General features: G+C 42.5%; 2 protein-coding genes across 3 annotated transcripts; one reads left to right on the forward strand and one right to left on the reverse strand.

The window, feature by feature from the left end:
• Positions 1-666: 666 nt before the first annotated feature.
• Positions 667-12,515, reverse strand: blvra (biliverdin reductase A). 2 transcript variants are annotated; one of them, XM_004078625.4, is made up of 7 exons: positions 12,415-12,515; positions 9,194-9,313; positions 6,843-6,962; positions 4,724-4,821; positions 4,056-4,163; positions 2,417-2,585; positions 667-1,410 (listed from the first exon to the last, which is right to left on the reverse strand). In XM_004078625.4, the coding sequence occupies exons 1-7, from the start codon at positions 12,438-12,440 to the stop codon at positions 1,155-1,157; spliced, it is 897 nt and encodes a 298-aa protein (XP_004078673.1). In that variant the 5' UTR covers positions 12,441-12,515; the 3' UTR covers positions 667-1,154. The 2 variants fall into 2 exon arrangements, with proteins under 2 accessions (XP_004078673.1, XP_004078674.1); XM_004078626.3 differs by lacking the exon at positions 12,415-12,515 and adding an exon at positions 9,712-10,057.
• Positions 12,236-18,676, forward strand: LOC101175595 (cytochrome c oxidase assembly factor 1 homolog). The gene is made up of 5 exons (XM_004078627.4): positions 12,236-12,392; positions 12,878-12,984; positions 13,190-13,341; positions 18,043-18,119; positions 18,192-18,676. The coding sequence occupies exons 2-5, from the start codon at positions 12,891-12,893 to the stop codon at positions 18,316-18,318; spliced, it is 450 nt and encodes a 149-aa protein (XP_004078675.1). The 5' UTR covers positions 12,236-12,392; positions 12,878-12,890; the 3' UTR covers positions 18,319-18,676.
• Positions 18,677-21,804: the final 3,128 nt, after the last annotated feature.

Raw genomic sequence — 21,804 nt, forward strand, 5'->3', positions numbered from 1 at the left:
CTTGTCTTCATAGTATCAAGTAAAATTTGTCCAATACTTGGTAGAAAAGCCTTTGCTGTTTCTCTTTTAGTACGATTCCAACTTGTATCAGTAAATTCCTGATTTCTTTGTGTAAATCCAGATGGGGACATCTGGAGGAAATGCTCAGAAGGCCACCGACTGATAAAAATGCTGAGTTCTCAACCAACAAATGATTATAAATTATTAGCTTTTTATTTTTAGTTCCATATAGTGCTTTTATTTGTAATGACCAATCACAAAGCTTTAACTATTTTTGCCCAACTTGAAAAGATTACATATTTCCCTTAATGCCTCATGAAGATACGGCTTTAAACCAAGATTGCAATAAATATGAGCAGAATATTTCTGATCCAATGAAAACTCAAGCGCTCCTGGACCCTCGTGTCCTGCTCTGTGCTGCCCTCTTCAGGGAGCAGAGACTCACTTCAGTCTGCAGACGCTCCTCTGCTCTGCTTCCACAGATCGTTACAGGAGAGTCTGAACCGCAGAGACCTCCAGGGCAACATGTCAGAGCTGCAAAGGAAGTCAAGAAGGCGTTTTTGCTCCCAAGTGCTTTTAGAATTGTGAAGCTGTTGAGGAAGTTTGTTGAAAGGGTTTTTAAATGTGCTCTTAAAAGTATTGTGAAGTAAAAAACAGAAACATTCCATTCAAAACAGTGTCAGGTTTATTAATCTTTCTTCTTAAAGTTTCAGGAATGGCAGGAATTCCCTTCTTGAACTGGACAAACATGTTTTTTGACACTCAGATGGATGTTGATGCCTCATGTTCTCCAGCACAGCATCCTCTTAAGGCCGGCAGAACACGTTATAGACCGACCAACCGACCGCTGTGGTCCAATCGCACATAGCTCCCGACACAAGCGGAAGGTTTCCAACACTCTGGAGCTTCAAAATCAGAGAAACTGCACTGAGACGAACTTCAAGTCTGCTTTCAGCTGTGCATGGTGAAAAGGAAATGTTTAAAAAGCATCAATAACAACGTTACTGTTTCTGTAACATGAGAGGTGGAGTGTCAGAGTTAACGCGGTGAAGCTCATCTATGCCGCACACGAGTCAGCATGATGGTTCATCTCAGATACAAAGATGTGCTGCAACTTCAGAAAACCACCGAACATTCAAGCGCTGGGATCATCCTCAACTTTGGCACAGCTGCTGAATCTTGTCCGCCAGCTCCAGGCAGTGCAGGACCCGCTCCTTCTCTCCCTGAAGCTGGCTGGGGCTCACTTGGCCCGCGAGCTTAGCAGAGAAGTGGATCAGGTCCTGCATGAAGAGCCCCACGGCCCCCCGGGGCGCAGCCGGGATCTCGCTCAGAGTGCAGGAGTCAAACACAAAGTTGATGTTCTTCGCTCGTGGGAGGCCCGTCTGCCGTTCCTCCACCCACGTCAGAGGTCTGCAGGAGAAGATGGAACAATAGAGTGAAGCTTCACACACCAACAGAAACATCAGACCACAATTCTTGAAGAAAAACAAACACATTACGGGAAGGAGGGTCTGAGGGCAGAGATGTCCAGTTTAGTTTAGCCATTACCTGTTGAATTCTATGACTTCTTTATGCTTTAATGCTTTTTATACAATTAATGGTATGAAGCCCATTGAGATGCCTATGGTAATATTGGGCTAAATAAATACAATTGAACTGAATGTGTGTGTTTGATTTATGATGAACCCAAATTAAGGATTTGTATTTTGTGTCAAACAGCCAGGATTTGTATTTTGTGTCAAACAGCCAGTACATTTTGTGCATTTTCCACGTTTGAATGTCGGTCTTTGGTGATCCATGTGTGATATCCGTCATGCATACGCGTTTCTTGCGTTTGTCATTCGTCGATGTGCTCAGATGTCTGTCGAGGGTTTTTGCTGACGGCTCTTTCCGTGAATTTGGTTTTGAGCAGTTCAGAATGTTTGGTCAGTTGAAAATTATACGGTTTACTCGTATTTTATGTAGTTTATAAACAATTATTCAAAAATAACCCAATTGTGCATGATTTTTGTGAAATGCATACGCAGATTTGTGGTTTTCCACGTATGTCTAACAGACTCTCCACGCATGTACCACCCATGTAGAACTTTGATATCACATTCAAATGACGTAATTACGCATCCAATTTTTCACACAAACAGTTTGAATCTCAAAACATTCTTGGGCCAGACCTGGCTTTTACGTTGGTCTACGTGTTCTTTACATGGTTTATTCATACTTCCGTGGTTTTAACGTGGTACATTCGAGATAAATCTGTAAAAGTTTCACATAAAAACCACCACTTTTCTCACTTTTTCCACATAGATTCACGTATGACCAATTTTCATCCTTGTGCAAACTGCACGTAGTAGCCGTGTGACACGGAAGAATCCCTCCACAGACATGACTTCAGACCTGTGCCGTCAGGCTGCGTCACCTGTTGTCAGACGTCAGCAGCTTTGCCGTCAGCTTGCTGTAGCCTTTGGCGGGCTCCTCCTCCAAGGTGGCTGCAGACACGGAGAGCTTTCCGAAGAGTTCTACCAGCCAGGTGAGGCGAGCGATGCCGCTGAATGCAGGAAACCCAAAGCCGGCCTTCAGAGCTCCACCTAAGACACAAAACCATTTTCAGCAGCAGAAAACGCAGCGTTGTTACAGTTCAAAGGCCAATTTAGCTGGAAGCCTAAAAATATCTGTTACATGACTATAATCAAGCTCAGAACCTGGAATGTTTGCAAGAACTGTGTCACGTCAGCTCCCTTCAGGTTTATTGTCAGCTCAGTTTTCTGTAGGACATCAGTAATTGGACAATGACATTCAGCAGAATTTTGATACTGGAAATCCTCATCCAATCAGCGATGTCCCATAGTACCTACCTTTCCCGATTTCTCATTGCGTTTCATTTTTCTAACATTTCTTTACAAATCACTTTAGTTTTTTTTTTTTTTTGTTCTTTACATTTTGGTTTCTAGTAGGGCTGCACGATATGAAGAAAACTTGCGATATGCGATATCAGTGATTAATATTGCGATAACGATATAATTTGCGGTATATAAACATTAGCAAAACAACCAAAAATATTATTCCCATTCCATTACAACAGCTTAAAAATTATACTACAAATGACCCTTGTTGACATAGGAGGCGAACATACAACATAATAGGGCGCCATCCGATTAGTTAACAACGTGAAGGGCTCCATCTGATTGGTCAAATGCAGAAAGGGATTCTTTCAATCCATTAAACACTTCAAGCTGCCATAAGATTGTTTGGCCACATCTAAGGTAACCATTTATTGCAAATTTGCTGTCTTTTGCGATATGCATATTGCACAGCTTGATATTGCGATAACGATAAATTTGCGGTATACTGTGCAGGCCTTGTTTCTAGAATTATGTTTTGTTTCCTAAAACGTTTGTTATGCTTCTTTATTTGTTGTTGTGCTCTTTAAAAGGTTTTTGCGTTGAGTGATTTGTTGATGTGATTTGTCCTTCAAGGCCACCGTATTAAAGCCAGCTGACCCAGTTCACCGACAGCAGAACTACTGCTGCTGCTGCTGCTGCTGCTGCTGCAACAAGGCAGCAGCAAATCCCACTGAAACCTTAAATGAGGTTTGGAGTCTGAAACTGCATTTGTGTCCACAGGATAAACACATGATGCTCTGGCCTTCACCCACACCTAACGGGACATCTCAGCAAAATACCAAATGAAATGTCAATTTACAAGTTTACAATTTTTCCATCAACAAATCTTAATTTGTAAACAAAATGAACAGGAGCTTGAATGTATATTAATAATTAAGTTGATTTTTTTCTAAATCTAAATTTGTTTGATGATATGAAATATTTTAAAGAATTAGGACGTACAACCAAGATACTTTGATTAAAAATATCCCAAATTGTTGCATTCGAAACTAAGAGTGAAGAGATTTTCTGCCACGTTTGAGAAACTACTCTAAAGGAAAATCCTCACAATCCAGTTTCTCAATGGATTCATTATTGACAACTTAGCGTATGCTGTTGGAGAAAAAGTGTGTTGCACGGTGGCGGTGGTTTTGTAATGTGGGACGTGCATCATACCGGTGAAATGGAGCGTGCCTTCCTGCAGGATTTTCCCCTGGACCGCTCTCTTCAGTTCTTTGAAGTCCTCGGTCAGCAGCTCGATGTGTTCCTCGTGTAGAACCAGTCCTGGCGCACAGACCAGCAGGTTGGAAACTTCAGAATGTGACAGACTGAGATGATCGGCATCTGTGACTGCATCAGCATTTAAGGCTGGGGCACATTTTGAATGGCTTTAAACAAAAAATGTCTTCCTAACAAAAACAAAAACCAGTTTGCATGAGCAAACAAACTGTAGTCCCAGAAGGTGTTTTACTGCTCTACATGACTAGATCTGTGATAGTCCAACTTTGTACACTCAAGTCAAGTAGACATTCTTTAGTTTGCAGCTTAACCAGATTTACCATTATCTCAATTAAACAAAGAAAAAGAAAAAATAAAGATGTATTTATTTTTTTTCAGCTTATTGAAATATCTAATGGAAAAACCACAAATTGATTCCTTGATTCTGCAGGTTCTGGACAACTGATGTGATGTTTTGTTTAGACTCTTCACAGGTTATTAATACTTTTTTCACCATAAATGTTTTCTTTAAACTGAAGGACAAATGTCAAATACGTTTTCTGTCTGCCTATGTCTTATTGTTTCAGTCAGCCGGCCCCGTCTGCCTCTGGTTAACGTCGTCTTACCTTTCTTCTGAGCCAAATCCCAAAGCTCCACAGCGGCCTGGTATGACATGGTCATGGGATACTCAACACAAACATGCTTTCCTGCCTGCAGAAACGTCCTGATCCAACAGGAGGAGCAGAAAGGACATGGTGAATCAGAATCTTCATTTTTAAAACACTTACTCTGTTTTTTAAACAACAAAGCTAATTTGGAGAGCGGCAGACCAAAACCTCGTCCATCTTCCAGATGAAATGTGGAAGGAGTTTGGATTGGCTATAACGTGCGTTTGTAATAAAGCACTTTGCTGTGTTGCACACTTCCCTAATTCCTATACTTCACTGTGGTGGAGAGGTCTGAGTGGACGTTTGTCCAGAGGTTCAGGCCAGACAGACTTTTACAAAAACCTTTAGAACAGTTTAGTACAGGAACAGAATTTCCTAATCCTCCGTTCTGGACTAGTGCGCTACAGAGACGGCATGGGAATTCATCTTTCGGCTGGACTGACTTTGGATAAACCGTCTTCCCACGCATTGCTGGATATTTTTAGAACACAACACTCGCGATAAGCGAGTGTTGTGTTCTAAAAATATCCAGCAATGCGTGAAATCCGCCAGGTAGGATTCTAGATTTTCTCTCTTGTTTCAACTCTCAAAGGTCAAAACTTCATAGAAAAATAAATCCTGGGTTATAGAATAAAAAGAAATATCAAATACTTCTGAATATTTGGTCAAATTTAAGCATTCTGTGCAGGAGACACGATACGGAGGAGATTGATTGACAAGGCCTATAGCCAATCAGGATGCATAAAATAATCCGCTGTGTAAAGACAAAACAGCACGCATGGTTACATTTAAAACTTTGTGAAACATGGAGACTGCAGAAGGTGAACTCAGACACAACGAGGGAACACTGTCGTGAATCGAATCCACGTCTCTGCAGAACCGTGATCAACTTGTTTCCTGGGGCGGACATGGGGCCCAAATATCTCAGAAAATACAGGTCAGCTCGTCTTTGTGTTGGAAACGCTTCACCATAAACAGAACAGAGTCTCACCATTTAAGCAACACCCCACGAGAAGCATGGCGGGGCATTGGAGACATCCCCAACTTCAGAGGCTGTGATAGGTCCACAGGAGCTCCAGATGCTACACAAGCAGAGGAGCACACAAGCTTCTTTGCTCGCTACCAATCCTCCCAACAACCCCCGCCCGGCCCAGCCCTAACCCCCTACCCCTCCTGGACCCTCCGCACCTCCACTCACTGTGCAGGAGCATGACGTCAGACGCCCGCACCTAAAAGTGAACCCCAAGAAGGCTGCTGATCCCGACGGAGTACCTGGCAAAGTGCTCCAGGCGTGCGCCCACCAGCTCGCCCCCCCACCTTCACAAAGATCTTCATTCTCTCCCGGGCCCAGGCAGTAAATCCATCCCACCTGAAGTTAGCAACCATCATCCCAGTGCCAAAAACGTTGCGTTCCATGTCCCCAACTCCGTGTTGTTTTTTACATCTGACATTTTATATCCGTACTTATCACTTTGCACATAATTACAGACATTTTTTTATTTGCACACCTCCTTGGTACACTCTGTACATATTGACATTCTTATATTTGAATTTGTTAGATTGGTTTTTCTGATGGTGACTGCATCCGTTTCATTGTCCAGTGGACAGTGATGATGCAGGGATATCTCTGATCTCATCTTAGAATCTAATTCAAAACATTTAGGTTTGCATCTAAAGAAGCTTCGATCAGACTTTGGTCTTTTTTAGGAAGATATTTCTGTCTTCCTTATTTACATACGTTTATGCTTTTGTGTTAACATAAAGGTAAATCATTTTAAAGGTCAGTGAGTAACTACAGAAAATTAGAAGACTCTCAGTATTGTGTTGATTTTGAGTTTTATACGACAGTCTGTTGGAATACCACCCCCCCTTGTAAAAAAAACAATATTTTTCTGTGAAAATAGAAACTTGTTCTTTTGCTTTGCAGAGTCAGAAGTAGCATGCCAACATTTGAAGCTCAGAGGATTCCAACCCTCCGACCCAACTGATCCAAAGTGTTCTGGCAGAACCAACAGCAGCCACAGGGAGCCGGGGAGGAGGCATCTGTTTAAGCACAGATTTCCAGCAGAAAGCGTACCTCACATAGTCCTGATGGGACTCATTCTCAGTGCAGATGAATGCGGCGTGAATGTCATCTCTGCTCACAGCTTCCTCCACGGAGATCTGACTCACTCCCTGCTGGTTGTCCAGGTTCCTCCTGTCAACACAAACACTTTGATGAGACTTCAACACACACAAGGATCCTTTCATGTAACTCACAGCTATGGTTTTGAAAGAACTTATCGTCGCTTTATGGACCCCAAAATTATTTTCCATGTTTGCATAAATGCAACATGAAGTTGGCCACTTGCTGAGCCATTTCATTGGCTCTGCTCCAATTTTCTCATTCAAATACAGTCAGCAACAGTTAAAAACACACACGCTCTGTGGCCATCACCTGTAGAAGAGAACTGGACTGAGGGACTCCTCCCCCCTGCTACGGTTCAAACAGGAAGTGGTTCCAAGAAGCTAATATCCCATAGACTTCTATAGAGAAATAAACAGCTGTTACTCTGTCGTTTTGTTGGTCAGAAGAACCGTTCTGGATCTGATGGCTTTATGGAAAAACTTCTTGGTGATCCTCTTTTTGTTATTTTGTTTTAAGCAATAAAATTAAAAAGAAAACATGTGGTGTTTACTGGCCCCCACCTCAATTGTTTTAGTGGAAGGTGTGTGGACTACCAACAATCAGGAGTAAGGCCCGGTTTTATACTTCAAAGCGATCTGCAATTGCTTGGGTAGGTATAGGTATCAGGGCCATCGGAGCAGAAAACGTATTTAACAATGATGCCAATTATGAAAACTGCATTTAATTAGTTAAGAAATACCCAACTTCACTCACAGACCCAGAGAGAAGAAAAACTAGATAGAAAACAGAGCAGGTTACTGGACAGACACATCTTGTACCACAGATCTTGTAGCACTAGAGAACGCAATTCGTCCCCTCTCATTTTTATTTTGCGTCTCTGTTCCCTTCTGTTTGTTGGATGAGCACACCACTTCCTCCTCTGCCTTATTGTGTACCTGTGCGTTCTCAGGCACAACAAGTGTTAGGACAAGATGTCCTTCCTGTTTAAAAAAGATAATAAAAAAATGGAAACATTCGTGAAGTTATTGCGGACAGTCAGAAGCCAAAATTAGTGTGAAAGTGATTGTGGATACGATTGATGCGATGACTGATCACTGGGAAGTACAAACCTGCCTTTTGCCTGTACTTGACAGTAGTTCCCATGGAAACGCTGACTCAGACCGACTCGGACCGATCACTATCATCTGGCTCTAACATGGTGATGTCCGTATGGCAGAAAAATGGCCCCCGAATTGGCTTCAATTCGCTGGAGGTGGAAGTCAGTTATTTTCTATAAGTGACTTCACACCAGCTCAGTCCAGTTCTCTTCTACAGTCAATGTCTTTGACCTCCCGCAACCATTTGACCTTTTGCGCGGTCAGCGGGAATCAGCCGATTCTGACGTGCAGAAAAGTGGCTTTTAAAAACATCAGCTTTGCACCAACATGCCACACATTTCTAACGTAAAGTGTTGCAGATCCGCCCAAAGCTGTTTGTCACCGCTTCAGGATTGGCTGGAAATATGTTAAAAGCACAAACAGTTACAGTAGTTGAAAAAATGTCAACAGTGGAGCTAAAGCTCCGGGTTACCGGGTTAACTGCAGGTCAGTAACAGCACCAGGGCAGAGGGGGCATTTTAATAGAACCCAAATCCTTTAGAAATAACCATCTGCATTGGTGAAAAAGTCCTTGAAATGTCTACTGTGACCTTGTACGGTGACCTTCCAACCGCCCACTCTCAGAGTTTGACAGAGACCGTTTCTGAAAGGAGCTTTGACCAGAGCCAGCCCCCAAAAAGGGGGGCTTTATTAGCACCCAGATGAATTTCACATTTTTTGCAGTGACTGTTGCTGAGCACCGTGCTGTGGGCATTAGGTTATATGTACTTTTGTTTTGGGAGTGACTGATCCACACAAATGAGCCATACTTTGAGGTCAAATGCACTCTTACACAACTTGGCCAGCCTGCTGTAAGCAGACCCGTATCTGATTGTGGGGTCACTTTATCAGGAAGCAACAGACCCTCAGATCTGGCGTTGGGTTACATGGTAGATTAGGACGTCCCCTTGAAAGACCCAAAAATGTTTTTGTCCTTTACTTTCCATTATCTATTCTCATTTCTGACAGTCAATATGATTGTAATGAAAAGTTAATGTCTGCATGTTTTGTTGTTAAGAAATGAATGCATTTCTTTTTCTGTTGTTTCTGCTTGAAATAAATCTTAATCATTTAGCTGGATAGTTGACCTGCTGATGACAAGCTCACCTCTCATCAGCACCAGCACCACATGGTGTCGTGGCTGCACCTGTGCAGGTGTGTTACCTTGATATGAATCCTCGAACAGCCAGTTTCTCTGCAGGACTTCCAGGATGTGGAGTCAACATGTCACGGATCCTCACCCATCCCGCCGTTCCAATGCCGACCACCACCGCCCCGAACATCCTGACCAAACGTGGGAAAGACAAAGAGCAGGTCTGGAAACACTGGGACCATGTTTGGTTCTTAATGAACAAGTACAGCACTTCCACGACGCTGATGACGATTCACTGATCACTGAAGAAACCCAAAGTCATAGATGGCTAGTAAACAGTTTCACATTTTCTCCCCGACATAAGACCAGAACGTCTGTGGATGAAGAACACGCTGTTAAAGGGACATGAATAAAAGACGGATGGGGGGGGGGGGGGGGGTCTATACACACTACGTTCAGAAAACCAGGACAATGAAGAAGAGGAACATGTTCGTGTCCCATTCATGTCTCTTTACTGACAAACAATGCAGTCTTAGCCCACGACACATATACTTTCGGTGGCTTCAAAGGCACATCACAGCAAACTCACTTTCACAGCCTGGAACTTGGGAAGCGTGCGCACGTGCACGGCAGCAGCTGCTCGGTTCGGCTCGGCTTGGCTTTGATGCAGCTGAAGCCGAAAACGCCTTTAACTGCCACCCTGGTGTCGCGCGCCCGCGTGATGTAACCTCTTAAGTAATTGGTGACAACCGGAAGTTGAAAGAAGGGGAGGGGGGATGTCCAAAAAGAAACAACTCACGCACGCGCTTGCTTCCTTGGCAGTCACCTCAGGAGCGCGTGAACCCACAGCCTGAGGTGCTCGGCGCGTGCACGCCGGCCGGTACGGATGTACCGACGTGACCCGCGCGCGATCTTCACTGGTGCAGTGACAGAGTCCGCCGCTAGGGGGCGGACTGCCTCTTACATAAGGAGGCTCCTGTGCAGATGCTCCTCGTTTTGGGATGAGACTGAGTTAGGATGCTCTGTCTCTCAAGAGCTGAGCACGCAGGAACCTGGCCTCCCCAGCTCCGTCTGTTCTTTGAGAAAGACTCTTTAGTCTCTCATAATTCTAAAAAAAAAACAGGGCAGCTCTGCTAACAGAGCATGTGAACACGTCGGTCTGTTTCAGGTTCAAAAACAACCATTTGGTCTTCATTGAAACTTTAATTTTTAATGAGCCAACTGAAAGCACTGTAATTTACGTGTCTGTCCCATGACCCCCACGTACAATGAATAATGACTATGTAACTGTAAAAATAAATAAATAAAATCAGGGGTGGATTTCCTCCATGTGCTTTCCAGCGAGGGTGTCGGGGGGCCAGGTGTCAGCTCACCTTTGCACAAATAGTATGCGTGACAGAAGGAAATGCTTTGCATGTGTCGGTTTGTATGCATAAGTATGTGCGTGTGAGCTGTAGCTGTATTGTGTACATGTTGAGGACGTACGTGTTGACATGTTTGTGTTTTTTGGGAGCCAACAGGTATGCTTGTATTATTTGAGTGTGTGGACAGGCCCCGCCCCTTTTGACTAACATCTGCACCTGAAAAGTGATGAGGCTAAATTTCTAGCATTTTCTTGCTTTGTAATTCTACCCCCCCCCCCCCCCACTTCTGTAATCCTCCAACTTCCTTTACCCCCCTTTTCCTCCCCTCTCTTTAGTACCCTTAACCCACCCCTCTCTAACATCCCACTTTCTTCTTCTCTCCTCTTCTTTTCTGTCCAGTCCAACAAAAAATGTATACAAACATAAAGAGAATAGATGAAGTTTAGCCTCTAATCCAAAATGGGTTTATGTAAATATACACCTTGTGTGTCCGAAGATTCATACCCCCTAGTCCACAGGAAGCAGCATCACACTGCTTAAATGGAACCATTATTAAACCAAAACAAGGCCATGGGTCCGAATCCCCCCCCCCCCCCCCCCCCCAATTCACGTGTATTTTCTCATACATGAGAATGAAAAATAAACTTTTAGGACAGTGGTTATTGTTAAAACCCACTCCGATGAGAATTGTATTTTGGGTGTTAACATGTTCTTTTAGAACATTCTGAATGAACATATATAAAGATTAAAGTGGCTTTTTCCAAATAATTGAATCACGAGCAGATGGAAAAATGCAGTTGGAAAAACTAAACCTAACTCACAGATTTACTGTAGTGTTCTGCCCAACATCACTTCAATACTACATTACTGGAAGAGCTGGGAATTGAACCAACAATGACTGCTTTCACTCCCAAAACAGCAGTCGAAGAGACGGTTGAGAGGTTAGTATTCCTCGTGGGTTTTTTGCCCTCAGAGCCCTATGGGTGATGTCAGAGATCACCAGTCCTGTCCAAATATATCTAGAAGCATCATCCTGTTTTTATTAATATGTATCTGTTAACAGGTGTGCTTCATTTAAATGTTTCTCCGTAATGTATTCTCTCTAAAAATCATCTCTCTTTGCTAACGGCCTCCCCGATGGAGCTTATCCAACTTCAGTAGTCCCGCTCTTCCATCCATTCGAGGACATGTATTTAACTCTAAGACACAACTCCTACCACTTTTCTTAGCAAAGTCTGAAACACTGACATCCCTGTCTGCATGGTGGTGTTGTCTCCTGCACATGCAGTCTGGTGCAGCTCTGTGCATAAGCTACTTTTCCTCTTTTCAGCAGCTTCTCAAAGGTTTCGAAGCAACAACAACACAACAGCCTGAACAATGAAAAATGTTCCATATCCGTGCTGTGTATGGGGCGGCATTCTTGTCCACGCAAACACGTAAACATGATGTACATTTAGTAAACCACAGGTGCTCAAAGGTTACCCGGATCGCAGTCAAACACTTTGATTAGAGTGGTGATAAAACCCGTTTATTTCCATTAAAATGGTGCAGAATATAGACCGAAGAAAGAAAGCCAGCTTTTATTAGCAGTATGAAGTTATCCTGCATGTCCAGGAAAAACTGAATTGTAAAGAAGACTGTTCCATTTTCCTCTATATTTCATCTAGTGCAGCGCGTCCAGAGTCCAGCAGGGGGCAGTAAACAGCCTTTGTGCGGCACAAACCCCCGATAAGCATAGAAGAAAGAAGACAAAGGCCACCGTCCCTATTTAAACCCACGTGAACACGTGTTACGGACGGATTCCGGATCTAACCTGCAGCAGAGCGGCGCACGCTCACGGAGAACCGCGCAAACGAGGGGGAGGGGTCAGGGAAGAGCACGCGCCGGTAGAGCCGCATGTGTTCAGGTAAGAGTGACACTGAACTCACCTGAGCGCATTTGTCCGCCACAGCATTCATGGAGAGGCCATTTCGACCAGCTGACAGGACATTCCCGATGACGTAAAAGGGCCCCGCCCAGTCGGTGCCTCGTAGTCGGTGATTTTTTTTTTAGAAGCATTTTTTTACATCCCAATATTTTCAACAGTGAATGCTTTATCTTTATTTTCGGATTTTTGGAAATGTTTCCTCCTGCAGGAGAAAAAAAAAACATCAGAACAATGTTCCTGTTTTCTCTGGGATTTGTGTACACTGTTCCTGTTTAAATAAAGTTTCAACAAATTAGAAACCAGGACAGGACTCCAGAGCTGTAGACCTAGAGAGTTCCTCTCTATAAGTCATTTTTCTGGCAGCATCCTCTGATGATTTTCCCTCCATCATGTCTCTCAGGTTGGTGTCTGCAGCTCAGCCGCCATCGTGGCTCCGTTTCATCTGTCTTTGCTTTTTTGTGCAGGAAGAGCTGCACCATGAGGGTCCCCATCCACCATCTGCAGAGGCTCACCATCTTCACTACCGTCCTGACGGGTGGGGGCGTTGGCACCATGTACTACCTGATGCAGAGTGAGTGCATGTGTGCGTGCACGCGTTGAAGCAATAGTCTGTTCAAAACAGAAACTCCTGGTTCCGCTTTACGGTCTGAAAGTGGCTCTGGTTTAGGAGTGGAACCCGCAAATGTCTTGGTCTGTCTCTCTGCTGCAGCCCCTTCATGTCTCTGTGACTCATGCACACGTACGTGCGCATGCTCTCTTTTCTGCTATCTCGTCAGAAAACTTTGCTGGGAGTGAATACCATCAACTCGCTGTGCGACAGCTGAAGGCGTGTCCTGTTGCCATGGAGAGCCTTGGAGCCCCGCCCTTACGAGTTCATAACATCCATCTGACTGACAGATACAACCGTGTGGACCATCAGGCAGCCCAGGTACAGTCTGTCAGGGGGGTGTCCAGCCGCTGTGTGATGATGAGTAAACTGACCAGTTTCTCCATTATCACAGGAAGATGAAAAATAGGATTATTTTTGCTAACAAAGTATTAGGCAGAAAAAAATATTCACAAATTAATTCTGTGCATTTGTATGCAGCCTGCTTATGCCGACATAACAGAAGGCAGAATAAATCCAGTTTAAACACACAGTTTAGTTGTGTGACATCCTCCAGAACAGGAAAAGCAGCAGAATTCTAGTTGTTACTTGTCAAATCTAGGTCTGAAACCTGTCCCACCTCAAATTAGGGCTGTGTATTGGCAAGAGTCTGGCGATACGATACGTATCCCAAAATTTTACCAAAACATATTTTCTTTTTTTCTTTAAATATGGCTTTGAAAAAACTCAACCTGAATTTCAATATGTCATCCACTGCAATAAAATGGTCAAATTCAGTTTATTAAATGATCACAATGTTAAGCGCTGCAATTGCGTCTCATGTATAAGTTCCATTTACCAAAGCAAATTCATAGTGCTTTTATTTTGGTAAGTTAAAATATAGAAAGGGAACAGTCAACATTGTTTGATTTCCACAACAAAATATTTTTCAGTATAAGAAAAACAAAGAATGAATGAGCCTTAACCAATAAGTTTCTATTGGGCAAATAAAATGCTGTTTATTTTCAACTTTGCTTAATGTAGCTTCTCCATTACTTTTAAACGGTTCAGGAGTCAGAATGGTGCTTCAAAAATAAAGGGTGGGGTGTGGGGGACACACTGATTATTTCCAGAAACAATAAAGTGATGATGAGGCAGCATGACGGAACGACGAAAAGATGCTTTAATGTGACAAAAGTGCTTTGTTTACATATTATCAGTCTCTGCCTGTGCTGCACCTTTGGCTTTCCAGCCACGCTTCATCTCACACGGAGGTAAACTAACGCTCCTCGCCACGATGTCGCCTTTTTTCAGAGCGTTGTACACATTCCTCTGATCCATCAGGTCGCTAAACTAGAATCTATTGCTGGGATGTTTTGCAGAATTTTAGCCCGCTTTGCTGATTAGCAGGTTTTTAGCCGATGCTAAGCGCATAAGCCTCTTTAGCCGCTGCCGTGCTTCACTCTTATTTATCTGAGCCGCTAAAAAGCATCACAATCCTCGTTTTTATATGTTGCTAGAAGCAACATATAAAAAGCAACATGGCTCAGAGTTTCTGTTTGGTATCCATCGCAAGTAAAAACGAAGTATTTCATGTCTCATAACAACAGAACAAGCTGCCTCTGGCTGCAGTCTTCCTGTTGTCTCGTGCAGAGTAGAGCTGCTCTAAGAGGCTCCGTGTTCTCTGCTGCCAACTAGCGGTCAGAGGATGAAGTGGAGAACAAGAGTCAGACGCTGAAGAGCGCTCAGAAATAATTAAATAAATATCGTTCTGGCAGTAGGGTTGGGCGATGTCCCTTAAATTGGCCGTTGACGATGTTTGCTGTCAATCATCGGTATGGACGATGATATCGTCGTGGGGGGGGCTATTTTTAATATTTCGGTCTTATATAATTGCTATTCGTTGTTTTACTTTATTACTTTATTTATTTTATTTCCCAACTAATGACTCATCCGCGATGATCCAGTATAAACTGAGGGAAGTGACTTTAACAAAAAAAGTAACAAACAAACTAGAAAAGAAACGGTCCGCTCCCGCTCTTAACTAGTCAAGTGGACCGGCGGAGCGTGGACTTACAGCTTTGTGTTTGAGGGGAAGGGGGGTGCTTTGTTACATGAGCGGTAGTATGTGGGAGATTTAGAACTGCGATCCATTCCGCAGCTCTAGGGGAATGGGCTACCGAACTCAGAACCGGGTCGAAAAGTGTGTGTCTGAGCAGAGGATCGTGAGCACACACACAGCGCTTTGGGGCGGTTTGAGCTTCAAAGCAGAAAGGCCGCTCAGTCCTTAGAAATCGTTCAAACAATCACGTGGATTTGTGTTTCGAGTCGTGTCCCGACTAAATAAAGGCTAATGTTATTCCCACATGTTTACATGCAGCCAAGATGCAGATTGCAGCACCACCCAAGCTAATGTTGTTAGCCCGTGTTAGCATACTGCTAATTCTGGCTTCTTTCTGGCTCAGTTTTTCAACAGAAAAAGCACTGATTAAAAATAAAACGATGAGCGAACAGGCGTTTCATAATAACCGTAACATTATTAAAAGCAGGTTTAGATGATCGTCTTGTATATTACCGAGCTGACATATCAATGTATAAAACCGCTCTGCAACATTGTTTTGTAATGAATTGTTACATTCAATAAAGTTTGAGAAAAAAATAGCCGCTCGGCGGAACTGATATCCGCTTCCGGTTTTTCAAATCCTACTGCGCATGTGCGAATGATTTATTCCGACCGAAAGTGTGACCCATGTGAACGTTTGTTATAATCTGAAAACATTTTTCTGGAACCATCTACACAGTTGGATTCTAATCCGACCATCGATCCCATCAAGATATTTTTCACATGTAACCGGGGCTTATGGTGTCGACTCGCAGCTTGGCGGGGGCGTGGCATCACGATGGTGTCTCTCCATCGGGATGTCACTCACCCATCACGATGGACGATGTTTCCCGACCAGTTCTATTGTTTCCCCTGTATCGTAATCAGCATCAGTTCATTGCACTTTACCATGGCTCCTGGTAAAAACGTACTGTGGCTCAGGATCGTTTCAACTCGATTTTTCCTAATAGAACAATAGACGTTGTGTAAAATAAGACACACTTCAATGAATTTACAATGGCTAGGTGAATCAGTATCAGTAGCGATAGCTCAGTGGGTACATGTACACAATACACTATAGCAAGTCAATGGGGTCTGCATCCAGAGGTGCTGGGTTCAAGACCAGCATTTAAAAAAAATAAAATAATTTGCTTTGTGTTTATTTTCTTCATGTCATGAGTGTTTTGCTGTGTCAAGCACTTCTCACAGAAAACGTCACATGTCATGTTGTTTTACGTTTTATTTTTTAATTATTAAAAACAATGTTTTGTGTTACGTTTTTTTCCATCATCACTTCTACATTGAAGTGTTACAAGGAGCTTAGTTGAAGCATATGATATACGGCCAGTCCGCCACCAGATGCCGCTGTTCTGTGTGGTTTCAAAGCCCTGAATGGCTGGTTCATTTTTCCGGCACAATTACATGAAGCCCAAGGGAAGCTTCATGGGGCTTCTATTCCCATCGCTAACAATTCTAACTATTCAGTAGGACTATCAGTTGTGTATCCACCTGACTTCTGCACAACACAACTGATGGTCCCGACCCCATTTATAAGGCAAGAAATCACACTTATTAAACCTTACAGGGCACACCTGTGAAGTGAAAAACATCTCAGGTGACTACCTCTTCAAGCTCATCAAGAGAATGCCAAGAGTGTGCAAAGCAGTAATCAAAGCAAAAGGCGGGTACTATGAAGAACCTACAATATGACATATTTTCAGTTTTTTCACACATTTTTGTTATGTATATAATTCCACATGTGTTCATTCATAGTTTTGATGCCTTCAGTTTGAATCTACAATTTTCATAGTCATGAAAATAAAGAAAACTCTTTGAATGAGAAAGATATGCGATATTGGTGATTAATAGTGCGATAACGATATAATTCGCGCTATATAAACAAATAGCAAAACAACCAAAAACATCATTTCCGTGTTCACTGCAACAGTTTAAAAATTATACTCCAAATGACCCTCGTCGACGTAGGAGGCAAACATCAAACATAAAAGGGCTCATCTGATTGATCAACAACGTAAACGGGTCCTTCCGACTGGTTAAATGCATAAAGGGATTTATTTCATTTGTTCAATATTTCAAGCTGCCATGAGTTTGTTTTAGCACATTTAAGGTAACCATTTATTGCGATTTTCGCGGTCTTTTGGGGTATGCATATTGCACAGCTTAATGTCGCGATAACGATAAATTTGCGGTATACTGTGCAGGCCTAATGTACATGCATCATTATACGCAAAGTGATGAGAAGTTGTTTTTGAAAGGATGGGTTTTAAGGACTAAATATGACGGTAAGCCAGATGCTTTGCTTACCATAAATACAGTTGATGATCAGGTGGACGCCTCCTTGCCCCTCCCCCTTCACCATGTGCTGCTTTTGGAGCATGCTTCTGATTACAGAAATCCTACCGCAGAGTGTCTTTGGTCAGAGGTTATTTCAGATCCTCTGTGGTACTGACTGAATGTTACAGGAGATCTTTCCCACTCGCGTCTACAAGTTCAAGTCAGCTTTGTTGTCAAAAATGCAATATATATGGCATCCAGCACAGTCATCTCAACCCACAGTCAAACTGCCAATAATAATAATGGTCTGATGTACAAAATATATACACAGGAAGTATCTAGAAAAAGTAAGATTGGGACATGGTATTCAGTATGGATAAAGGGGCAATAGTGGTTATGAGACAGATTCGTGTATCTTCATGTAATTCAATTTTTTCAATTAATTTTTTTTTTTGTATAGCCCAAATTCCCAACAACAGCAGCCTCAATGGGCTTCTTAACGTGTAAAGTGACAACAACCTACAGTCACTTTGATGAATGTTGGAAATTTATTGACTGCAACTTCTATTTCTCTCCTTGTAGATAAAAATAGATGTGTGGTTTAATTGAATTATTTTTTGAATGTGTTTTTTTTCTTTTCTTTGCAGATTAAGATTCCTGTCACAGGCTCAAAGACTGGAGGTTATCTGTACACGTGTTCACACAGAGAGCCACAAACACACAAGTGGGTCTGCTTCAGTTTTTTCCTCTGAACGCTCAGTACAAATTAATAAGGAGTTTGTGCACCCCCCTGCAGGTGGGATTTGAAACAGGCTGAGCTTCACCTCCGGGAAGGTTCCGTCATCGACTTGCTGAACCCTCCTCCTCGTCCAGCTACGCCAGAAGAAAGTACACTAGAGGAAGACATGGACAAATGGCTCTGAACGGGAATTCCAGACCAGTGTCTGGTGCTGAGGACGGGCTATGCTTTGATCATTACCTCGTACACAGAGCTGAAGCTGTTTGTAGAACGGTGCACGTCATTCTGCAGCGTGCAAATGAGAACCAAAGAGCTGAGGCGCAGCTTTGACTGTAATTTATTTCAAATGTTTCTCAGTCTCTGTTGGAAAGGATACATTTGTCAACACTGACTCTTCACTCAGGAGGCTCCTTTTTCACTCATCTCCCCTCTGGCAGACTGTCTTTTTTTTGTTTGTTTTTTGTTTATTGCAAACTAAAAGAGAATTGCGACATACCTGAAATACAAAGAAACAAACATATAGTTTCATATTTGTAATACAACTCGGCCAGTTATTCTTTTTTCCGAACACCACTCTCCAGTTTCCCCACCCCTGCAAAAAAGGGAAAATAAATGAATATCTTTAAAAAAAGAAAGAGGAACACCCTCAACCCCCCCCCCCCCCCCCTCTCCATAGTTTGCAATACAAAGCTATGATATATATTGTCCAATGTAACAAAAGCTTACCTCTATATGATCAACTCAATGGCCAAATCAGTCAACCAAATGGCAACATAAATTAGAGAAATATAGTTACATAAATAGCTTATGTAATAATATTTATACGTAAGAAAAATAATACTTATAATGCTAATAATAATTAGTAATAACTGGAATATTTTAAACTATAGACTACGCGGACGTGGTGGTAGAATGTGAGGAGGCGAAGGAGAAGAAGTGATCTAAAACCCGACCCCAGACTGAGAAAAATGTGTCCCTCAATCCCCGAACTGAATATTTTATTTTGTCAAGTTTTAATAGTTGCATAAGATCCGTCAGCCACTGGGACACCCTGGGTGGGTCTTAAGATTTCCAGTGCAATAATATACGGTGCCTTGCAATTAGAGTAGCAAAAGCAAGAATGTCTTTGTGTTTTTCTTAATGTATCTAGGTTTTGGTGTGAAACACCACATATGGCTGCTTCTGCACTAGGCTGGAGACTGATATCTAGAGCATCTGATAAAGTTTTAAAAATTGTAGACCAATAATTCACCAGAGCAGAGCATGACCAGAACATGTGGGTTAGATTGGCTGGGCTATTTTGACATCTGTCACAATTTGCACTCAGATGAATTAAAGATAAATTCTTGACAGTTTTACTTTAGAGAAGTGAGCCCTGTGTATAATTTTAAACTGTATTATATTTAACTTGGCACAGGAGGTACTGTGGTTAACTCTCTGTAAGGCCCGGTTCCATACATTATCATCCAAAATCCGCCCAAGCTCTTCCTCCCAGCTACCTCTTATTTTCAGAAGAGCTGCGCTGTCATGAAGTGATATGCAGTCTTTGATTTTGGAAATTAATCTTTTGTACCTTGAATTAAGTGGCAACTCAAACACCTCATCTATCATGGAGACTGGTGGGATGTTAGGGAAGGTCATGCTGCTGAAGGAAGTGACGCACTTGAAGGTAACGAAAAAAGTGAGAGTGAGGCAGATTAATTTTGGAAGCAAGATCATTGAAGCTTGCAAATATACCGTTTAGGTACATGTCCTTAAAGTTGATAATACCTTTCTCTTCCCAAATTGTGAAGGCGAAGTCTGTCTGACCAGGGAGAAAAAGGGGATTTTTGCGTATAGGACTAGTGGTAAGCACCTGAGTGAGTGTGTACGTCTGTCTGAATTGAAATATAATTTTAAAGGTATTTGTAACTATTGGATTGTGTGTAATATAGTGTGAAATGACACAGGGAAGACTAGATCCAATTAGGGCTGTCAGAGTTGTTTTACAGGAGGCGGCTTCGAGTTGACACCAGTTGATGTCAGAAGCCTGGAGCCAATGCATAATTTTTTGAATATTAGAGGCCCAGTAGTAGTGGCACAGGTTTGGTAGGCCTAAGCCACCTTTGATGTTTAGGTCTTTGTAATAATTCTAAACAGACCCTTGGGTTCTTGCCGCTCCAGATGAATGAAGAAAAGCTTTTGTCGAGTTTTATAAAAAAAAAGATTTAGGGATGTAGAGGGGAATGCACTGGAACAGGTAAAGGAATCTGGGAAGTATATTCATTCTTATACTGTTTACTTTGTCCTTCTCCAGTAAGGCGAGGACATTTTCTTGATACAGACTTTCCATGTCTCTTGTGATATTAATTCCAAAGTACTTAAAACCGTTTCTGGACATCTGAAACGGTAAGGCAGTGTCTTGTAATTGAAGCGCTAAGTTGTTGAGAGGGAAGCACTGACTTTTACTGAAGTTTAATTTATATCCAGATTTAGCCCCAAATTTCTGTAGGATATCATCAATGTGGGGAACAGTTGGGACAGGGTCAGAAATATACATTAAAAGGTCATCTGCGTATAACGAAACTCCAAGCTTCCCCTCCCCTGTGGATGCCTTATACAAGTTGATGATTTAAGGATAATAGATAAAGGTTCTATAGCTAAAGCAAATAAGAGAGGACTAATTGGACAGCCTTGACGTGTTCCTCTGAATAACGGAAAATACTTAATTGTTTGCCATTTGTGATCACAGAAGCTACAGGAGAAGTATACAAGAGCCGGATCCAGGAGAGGAAATTTGGCCCATATCCAAATGTTGGCAGACTCAGTCTTAAGAACAAACAGGCTGAGGAATAGCCTCTTTCCCACGGCAGTGAAGACACTCATTAAGCAGTCGTGACCCCCGTCCCCCCCAGAGTATAGAGTTAATTCAGTCTCAATAACCAGCCTAGAGAAAGTCGAAAGGGCCATTCGATTGGCTGAAAGCGAACATGTCTGCTTTGCTGATTAGTTTGATTGATAGATTCATTAGCCAATGATGAGATTAGTTGACCTGCTGAATTAGTTGCAACGATGGTCCCAGCACATCACCAAAAACTAGAACAACCTCCAAGAAATGGTAACCCAATTCAGAACTGGAAACCTCATGTGGGACCATATCTCAGAACTCGGTATATCATTCACTTTGGAAACCTCTCCTCGACCTAAGAACTTGATCCAGAACTGAGAACCCTACCTAAAACTCAGGTTCCTTCCTTGATCCTGGTGCCCATCAGCCTTGGTGCCTTTTAACTTCAGCACAATAGAACCAATCATTGACCATTCAAGTCACGTCCAGCTTCCATATCTTCATGGTGCGTTCCCATTGAAGACTGCCATGTGATTTGCTAAACACCAGAAAAGTGTTCAATAAAGTTCATTGTGTCTACAAAGTTAACTGAGTTCTTAAGTTATTTTTCTCAGAGACGGTTTGTGTTTTCAACATACCTTACATGTTTTGGCGGAATCACTTGACGAAGGCGGAAGTGATTCCGCCGAAACATGTAAGGTATGTTGATAACACAAACCGTGTCTGAGAAAAAAACTTGGACTCACCAGAAAAGTGTTTTTGATACATTCTACTTTTGTCTGATAAAGTGCATGAGGGTTGGACCATTTGTCACCAGGACCATGTTTTCCTCTCCTCGTGTTG

This window comes from Oryzias latipes, chromosome 17 (genome assembly GCF_002234675.1).
Source record: "Oryzias latipes chromosome 17, ASM223467v1".
Lineage (NCBI taxonomy): Eukaryota > Metazoa > Chordata > Actinopteri > Beloniformes > Adrianichthyidae > Oryzias > Oryzias latipes.